Raw genomic sequence first — 9,094 nt, forward strand, 5'->3', positions numbered from 1 at the left:
TGCCTTTGTCCTTCAGGCAAGGAGGAAGGGGATGAATACGCTGTAATTTACCCCCCGAATGGTAAGAGAATCTTTGATCAACACCTGTTCATCCATTATGACTCAAAGGCTTAATCTTTTTGCCCTTCGTTGCATTACCGTGTTAAAAAGCCAAGTCACAAACAGTATCGACAGACTTGCTCTACCAAGGACTCGCGTGGGGACACATTGCCAAGGGATTTACCAGTCATACCAATAGGAATTCTGACATGTGCTGTGCATGTCTTTGGTCCAAGTCCAACCGACATCAGTGCATGTCATACAAATATTTATACTGTTAAATTGTTGAATGAAGTGAAATGATTAAATATGTCGTGTTGAATTGATAAAAGCACAGCACAGTTCAAACCCCCATGTGTAATCATCGCCGTGGTCTTCACATTATTTTTCAAAAAATTTTACATAATAAATGTCAACTACAGTTATACAATGAAGCTCATATGGTTGCTTATGTATACATGTAAATTTCACAAAATACTCAAATTTAATAACTCTCAGGTACTGCTTCACACCCTATCAGTGTACAGCTGTTGCATCCACAAACTATAGTTCCTTATATTTTCACTTTACATAATTTCACTTAATTCTCGCTCATTTGCTCACCTTATGTGGTGGTCATATTATGCACCGCTATGCGGTACCTCTAGAACCAATCACCTCTCCCAATTTGTCCATGTGATTGTAATGTTGCTTTTGATTATTAATATATTTGACTGAAAGACAGCAGATGCCAGAAGTGTATTGACTTTATGTTTGTCAGTTTCATCGTCTGGTCATACTTTGTTCAATGGAGAACTTGGAATAATGCAATAGAGAACTTGTCTTATTTCATGAAATTCTTATTTCTTCCAGGTGTTATCCCATTTCATGGCTTCTCCATGTACGGTGAGTAGGTCTCGTCTGTTCTGTGCTTATTCAGTTCAATTCAAGTAAACCTTCCCCTCTGTTTAGAAAGATTGGATTGACATAATGCTATTCCTGAAGGACTGATACAATATGTTTATGTATGTTTTTTTTCATGTGTGTATGTGCATGCATGCTTTGTGTGTGTGTGTGTGTGTGTGTGTGTGGGTGTGTTTGTGTGTGTGTGTGTGTGTGGGTGTGGGTGTGGGTGTGTGTGTGTGTGTGTGTGTGTGTGTGTGTGTGTGTCCTTCAGTGGCCCCTCTGTGTTTCCTGTACAATGAGCCGTCCAGGCTGTATGGAGTGTTCAGGGAGATGTACATGCGCTACTTCTTCAGGCTGCATTCCATCTCCTCCCATCCCTCAGTGAGTATAAACCCCAAACGTGTGTGTGTGTGCGTGTGCCTGCGTGTGTGTGCATCTGTGTGAGTGTGTGCGTGCGCATGCATACAGTATATACTGTATATATTGATGTAAATGTATTGTTTGTGTGTGTGTGTGTGTGTGTGTGTGTGTAGGGTATTGTGTCCCTTTGTCTTCAGTTTGAAAGACTGCTGCAGAACCACCTGCCCCAACTCTTCTACCACCTCAGAGAAATCGGTGCACAGCCGTGAGTAGAACTACAAGACAGTTCTTACCAGTGGTCTACTTTATACACATTTCAAATAACCTGCCTGTATTACAAACCCAGCTCTGTAAGGTTACCAAAAGGCCTCAAGAAGTCGTCCTCTAAGTCGTCTGTCTACTTTAAATCTGATCAGTATTGTTGCTGTGGTCACAGATGAAATCCCTTAGATTTCCTTACAACATAGCTCCATCTAGTGTCAAAAAGCCGTAAGCACACCCAAAATGTACAAATTGCACCGGAGTAGGACATGCATTGAAGGTTGAAGGAATTTATGTGTATATGTGTGTGTTTGTGTGTGTGCGTATGTTTCTGTGTGTTTGTGTGTGTGTCTGTGTGTGTGTGTGTGTTTGTGTACAGCCTGTCCATAGCCTTCAAGTGGATGGTGCGTGCATTCTCTGGATACCTTTCCACTGACCAGCTCTTGTTACTGTGGGACCGCATCCTTGGCTATGACTCACTAGAGATTGTGGCAGGTGGGCCAGCCTTTGCTTTCGAATAGAGCTATGACATACAGTATGAGTCACATGCATGGAATTTTATCGTAAACTCATTCCACAAATGTTAATATATTCACCTGCACAATATAGAAAACTGTTGCAAGCTCCGTACAAGAAGACAAAAACACTGAAGTGTTGATCAGCATCATCAAAGTACTGCATAAGCAACTGTGTAATATAGCAACTGTGCTTGTGAAAAACGTTCAAAAGTGGTGAAAGTTGAGTTGTAGTGTAGCTTCCATGGCCAGAGAACCCGGTCACTGCATCTTTTCCTCCTCAAGGGAATCAGTGTAAGGTCCCCACGTCAGCCATGCTTTTATGTAGACATTCTGTCATTCATTTATTAACTGTCTGTAAAACTTCTTAAACGTTCTGTGGACAAAGCTTCTGTTGTGGTCTGTACTGACGATGTGACACCAAATTATGGGCGATGACGGCCCGCGTCTCCAACCAGACTAGCGATCAGACAACACCTTCAGCAGCAGGATGCCCTGTAATTGGTTAAAGGTCTGCTCTCGTTTGCAGTTCTGGCGGCGGCCGTGTTTGCCTTCCGAGCCGAGAACCTGATGGAAGTGACATCACTGGCCTCCGCTGAGGTGAGAGAGAGAGCGAGAGAGAGAGAGAGAGAGTGTGTGTGTATGTGTGTATACTAAAGTGGAAGGCCATGGGGGGAGACATAAATAGAGTTTGGGCCTCAGCCAGCACCAGTAACCCAGTCTCCCACCGGCACGTCTCAAAAACGCTGCCTGGCCAATTCTAAAACTGACCCCCTCCCCCCCACCCCTCAGCTGAAGAAAAACTTCTGTCGGTCATAATTTAATAGGGGCACTATAAAGAGAAGCCACTTTTCTTTGCCCTTTCTTCCCTCCTGTATTTGTGTTCATTGGACTTCTAATCATATATTCTGTATGCCCTAAGGTTCAAAGGGTAGCATCTAAAAGTGAATGCAATATTGAGCTTCTTCACATATTCATAACAGGTGACCTTAACTGCATGACACCAACGTGTCAGTAATGTCATTGTCAATAAAAAACCCAACCCCAAATACCAAGCTAGTTTACAGCACCAGTACCAAACATCAAAAGATCCTGTCGAATCAAGCCTTGACCCCATTTTTGTCACACATTTATGCAGTCTGCGCCAACCGAAGACAGGTTCAGCTCCTGCCACGGCCGACTCTCAGATTGACAGCTGTAGTAAACGTTAACATGACCCTCCGCCCCTTCCCTTCGGGCGGGAGGGTGTGGGCGTCTAATCCGCAGTGACGCACGAGGGTCCTCGGCGGAGGCGAGTGGGGAGATGCTGGCTGGCAGTATTTGCTTGCTCATGTACCACCTGGTACACTGGAGAAGGTATCATAACAGGCCAAGAGGGGGGCTTGTATTTATAGCAGCAGAGCCATGAGGCTGAAATATTAGAGCCTTTCTGTAAACACGATAGGCTCCCTAAATTTAATCCCCCCCCCCATCCCAAAAGGCCAGCACTCACCAGGGAAGGGTGGTGGTGGTGGTGGTGAAGGAGGAGGAGGGGAGGAACAAGAAGAACTGCACTCCCTCCTCCAACCACCAACACCAATCTCTTATGCTGCCTACAGGTCATGCTGAGGCACCTGTACAACACAGGACTACAGCACAAGCAGCGATGCACAGCATCTGTCCATCCACCTCCTGCATCACACTGCAGCTGCGATGGCTCCATGCCTTCAGGGCGCCATTTTGTGTCTCTGGCGGTGCACATTTCATGTGTGTCATTGACATCCTTCGAATACAAAGACAAATATAGCTGGACAAGTACAAGTACAAACAAAAGATAGAGGCCACTCTGGCATCCGTCTAACTTCACAGAATCAGAAGTCCTTCACCTTTTAGAGACTGTAACCCACAAAAAAAAGCCCAGGGACCTCATGTACAGATGTTGCGTATGCACATTATACTTACGGATGCTTGCGGTCAGATGTGTGAGTGAAATTAATGTGAGACTGTGAGAGTTGTGTGGCGTCCTCTGCGTTAACCTTGTGTCTGGCATCCGCACATTTCTAATGGTTTTAGTCACTTGGTGACCCTTACAGGCTATATAGAGCAACTAGTAACATTATGAGTGTCTTTACGAGTCTGTAGGTCCACGTGCGAAAACTGTAACTCTATTTGCACAGTTTATTATTGACAGTATTGACACATGGGCTGTTTTGGAGATGATAACACATAAGTGGACATGTAAGTATGCGCAAATGCTATGCAATACAAAGTCTAATAATATTCTGAGCTGAATTGGGTTCGGCTTTAGGATGGTCAGCTGCAAGGCGTCATGCATTTGCCTGTTTCCTTACAAGTGCTTACCACAGAGGGCTCCATGGCAACAGGGGCATTCCACAGGGAGCTGGCAGACCGGTCCCAATGGGACGGGATCATCCGTATGTCAGCCAGGTGTATAAAGTTCTGGTATGATATGGTTGACCAGGCTAACATTAAAGCACAGTTTGTGGCGAGAGATGTTTTCCCCAATGTATTCAGAGTGATTGACTGCACACACATTAAGGCACCATCAGAGGTAGAATTTGACTTTGGTAATAGAAAACATTCTCATTCCATCAACATGCAAATTGTGATGCAGAAATGCGACTGACTAATACTGTAGCAAGGTGGCCTGGATCAACTCATGATTCATGTATCCTAAGGTGCCAGGGTGCTCATTGGGTGGCTTCTTGGGACACAATTTATTTGATGTCCGATTTTTTTTAAATGTATGTGTGCATTTTATTGTTCAACTGGCCACTCTGGTTTCCCGGTGAAAGACATGGCTGGTAACCCCCCTCGACAACTCCCAGACCAGACGGAGTGCGGAAATAACCTAAAAAACCTAAATAATGACCCTACTGCATTTAGCCACTGCCACCCCCCGCCACTCCAACTGATTTATTTTGTTGTTAACGGCAGATGCCAAATAAAATTAGTTTTCTTGCCTTCTCGCATAAGAACACTTCCTCCTTGCATTCCCTGAATCTTCCTTTTGGGCTGATTTGCTGGTTGCTTTTGCCATTTTGTTTCAATCTGAACACAGGGGTGGCCTAGGCCTAGTTATGTTCATTAGCATATTAGAATGGGTGTAATTGAGGTAGGAGGGTGGGTGGGAGGGTGGTGCTCCTGCACATGCGCTCAATTTCTTGTTGATCGGTATGTACAAAAAAAAAGATGAGTGGAATCTTGCTTGTGCAGGGTTTCATACATCCTTTTTTTTCGATTTTTTTTGGTGCAGAAATGGCCTTCCAGCTTCATGTGTATGCCGTTTTCCTATAAATTAGTATGAATTTGTACATCAGACCCCAGGACCAGACAATATTTGTGAAAGTGCTTTAAAGCACTGTGCTGAACAGCTAGCACCAGAGTTTGTAGGTCCTCTTTTAATCTTTCCAAGGCCCCTACCTGTGTACCTTTTGCCAAACATTCCCAGACCCATAGGGCCAATGACTTCTGATTAATAGCATTGTCATCGCTGGCCACAAAGAGCTTTGAGCACCTAGTGAAGAGCTACATTGTATCAGAAACACAGCACATCATGGACCCCCTGCAATGTGCCTACCCAGCCTCTAGGGGGGTGAAAGATGCTGGTTTGATTTCAGGGATTGTTGACCTTCACAGCTGTAGAATGCAGCAGGTCAGAGCAGGTATGTGACATGATGACATCTTATCCAGGCTCTCCCCAAGGATGTGTTTTATCACCTTTGTTTGTTTTATATACCAACTCTTGCACCAGCACCTTCACTAATAAGTACTTTATCAAGTATGCAGACGATACTGCCTCGGTGAGCCTATTATATAATGGGGAAGAGGAGCATAGGCCAGTTCTTGACTACTTCCTAAACTGGTGTGAGAAGTCAAACCTCCTTCTAAACACCACTAAAACTAAGGAAATGTCTATCGATAGGCGTCTATAGACAAAAGGAAGTGCAAATTCAAACAAGAGAACCAACCAATATAAGCTTATACTGCCAAATTAATGGAGCTTGTCTAGACGGCAAAAAGATGAATGAAATGAAAGTTATACTCTATATATAAGCTTTAAAACTTCTTACCAAAAAGATTATATATTTGGATGTAACCCCTTTGTAATCACCAGCATTTTGATGAGTAACTGTAATTTAATGACATATTTTTTCTCAGTAACTGTAACGGATTACAATAACATTTATTTTGTAATTTAATACCTTAACTCCATCACTTTGAACTACAAAATCCCCAACCCCAATGACAAGATTTATTGTCAGATTTATTTCTTCAACTAGCCTAGTCTTCAACTAAGTTTTTAAAAAGGTAATGCATAATAATAATGAGCAGGATGCCCAGCTGGTCTGGCCATTCTAATCATGTGCAAAGTGCGGCACATATGTATGGGTGTGTGTGTGACTATGTGAGTCTGTTGGTATGTCTGTTGGTGACTCTGTATGGGTTAAGGCGTATGTGTGGGAGTACGGATGAGTATGCCTGTTGGTGACTCTGTGATGTTGTGATGAAATGCCTTGTGATTGTGACTCTTGTGATGTTGTGATGAAATGCCTTGTCATTGTGACTCTTGTGATGTTGTGATGAAATGCCTTGTGATTGTGCTGCAACTGGGACAAATGTATTCACCTATTGAATCTATTAAATATTCAATTCAACTAACCATCTACTCAACCTCTCCCCATGCCCAAACTCAAACCCCACTCCTGACATTGGTTTGTGTCTCTCGCAGGCTGTCCTCGCCGACCTCTCAACACTGAAGGTCATGCCCCTGATCCAAATCTTCGTCTTCGCCACGGTTATCTAACCCTGAGAGATGATGAGGTGGGGGAGGGGAAGAGGCTGAGTCTTCCAAGTCGTTCCCACGCCAACACTGCCTGCCTTCCCCTCATCCCAGACGCCAAGTCTACACGAACCGACGGAACGTGAAAAGAAGAACGAGAACGAGAAGGAGAACACAAAGGACAAACCTCTGGACCAAGCCTGACCTCCCAGTGAGGAGTGAGGTCCGGGTCGGTTGTGGAAGGACGAGCCTTTAACCGCCTGTGACATTGCCCTCATTACACAGACGCACCATGTGTCACGCCACCTGTGTTAGACCCCGCTGCTGTCTCACCCTCACCGTCCCGACACGTGGATCATTTTACCCTGCTGTATGCCTTACCCCAAACTTGAACCCCCTGGCTCACATTCTCATCTGAAGACCTCCATACATTTGCCAATGTTCATAATCTAGCTCAGCTGCATGCATCGCCAATCCAAAATATCGCAAACTCTTGCGTTTAGCAAAGAAAAGCTTGTTTACTTTGACCAGTCTCACGTGGCATAGCATTATAGCCTAGATTTTTTGCATGGCAAGAGCCAACATGCTAGCCTGTGATTTAGTTTGTAAATGCTGCTTCATCTTTGTTGATAATCGTCAAACAGTAAGGTTGTTGTGTTGTTTGTGTTTCCCAACTGAACAAAAGGAAGAGTAATAATAGATTTTACTTCCTAAGGAGATGCTTTCCTGCTATCCAAAGAATTGTTCAAGCCACCGCTTCGCTTTGCCAGAAATTCAGTTACTCTATCACACAGTCTGCTCTCTCTGTGCCTCTATAGGCTTCTTCCTTCACAGGTTAATGTTATATTTCTGGCCATTAGTCTGTCTTTAACCTACGTGTTATAATCTGTAATGAAACGCTTCTAGATGCTTGTATTTATACTGTATAGGGCTTTGCAGATTGCCTTTGTTGCACGGTGACAAAAAAAGAAACATAAGAGTTACGCTTTGCCTAGTTAGAAAACAACTGGTGCTGTACCCATGACACGTGTTTGTGCCACTCCGGATATGGTATCTAGCCTGGCTCCTTTTTAGTGACCAGTATTTAAATTAAATAACCAATACGCCAGATAGAAGATAACCACATTGGAATTAATTAACATACCTGACCTCCTCACACTCTGCACAGTCGGTATGTTAGCCATTGTCTAATTCAGCAACCAGTATTTGGCATCATAGCTTCTTTGGTCCCCCTTCTTGAATAGGGCTAGTGATTGATTGATATGTGCTGATGTCAGTAAGAGATTCAGACAGAAATTCTCAGAGGGTGGTTTCTTGTTCATTAGGAGCTGTATTAGTATTCACTGTGTATAGTCCACTTAATGGATACCAGTTAAGTTATCCTCACAGATCTGAGTGAAACACTGTAGCTGTCTGCGACTCATCGTCGGTTTGGCTCAATGGATCACTTCCAGCTTTTTCAGGCAAAAATGCTATGTCATGCTCAACACCTGGTGTTGCCCTGGAAACAAAAAAGGTGGGTGTTGGGTGTAGCTTTCAGTTATTGTTGTTTGCTTGTCATCAATACCTGTTATACTGAAAGAATGTACTTCTGAATGTTTTTTTTGTGTTATTGTTTTTTGTTGTTGTTGTTTACCCATTAACTGTCCCATGCCTTGATCAAAATGTGTAATATGTTACATATAGATTTTTTTTTAATGTATTAACTAATGGTTGATTTCAGCCATATCCATTTTATCATGCCTTACAGAGCTATATCATGTCAGCACCACTTCACAGTAAATGACTGGAATGAATTACCCCAATAAAAGAACAATAGCAATTTATATATTTGAGCTGTTTCCCCAAGAAACATTTGCCTGCTTATTTAACTATGCTTCTTCTCTTGGTCGTTTTTCAGTTCCATGTCCTCGCCCCACATCTTGATCACATATGTGTTTGAGCTACCCAGCGTGTTCTACGTGTCGGCTCGCTGGTGTACTTGTGCGCCTGAATGTCATCATCATTAATTGACAGGTAGCACGGAGGCCTCCCCTCCTTCCCTCTACCCCAACACCAAGCATCTGCTCTCCCTCACATTCCTGCTCCCAGTCCGAGCTCACTGAGCTGGCAGCCTTCCGCCGAACGTTCCTTCTTTGGACGCGTATCAAATTGTGCTGCGAGTCATTTTTTTCTGCCTTCGCTTCTCGCTACTCTTGCCACACTCTGGGATTCTCGGCGGCCCGAGCTGCGCCGGTTACATCTGCCACCT

The 9,094-nt window shown here is 43.8% G+C and overlaps 1 protein-coding gene across 1 annotated transcript in view; it reads left to right on the top strand.

Annotated features, from left to right (window-relative positions):
* The window catches only part of tbc1d19 (TBC1 domain family, member 19), a 34,973-nt gene extending 26,304 nt beyond the window's left edge, over positions 1–8,669 (top strand). Inside the window, exons 15-21 of the mRNA XM_012840174.3 lie at positions 17–61; positions 892–924; positions 1,196–1,305; positions 1,458–1,549; positions 1,925–2,040; positions 2,590–2,660; positions 6,793–8,669. Of these exons, the coding sequence (XP_012695628.1) occupies positions 17–61; positions 892–924; positions 1,196–1,305; positions 1,458–1,549; positions 1,925–2,040; positions 2,590–2,660; positions 6,793–6,867 (542 nt within the window). The 3' untranslated portion in view covers positions 6,868–8,669. The remainder of the gene's footprint in view (positions 1–16; positions 62–891; positions 925–1,195; positions 1,306–1,457; positions 1,550–1,924; positions 2,041–2,589; positions 2,661–6,792) is intronic.
* The last annotated feature ends 425 nt before the right edge of the window (positions 8,670–9,094 follow it).

This window comes from Clupea harengus, chromosome 18 (genome assembly GCF_900700415.2).
Source record: "Clupea harengus chromosome 18, Ch_v2.0.2, whole genome shotgun sequence".
Taxonomy (NCBI): domain Eukaryota; kingdom Metazoa; phylum Chordata; class Actinopteri; order Clupeiformes; family Clupeidae; genus Clupea; species Clupea harengus.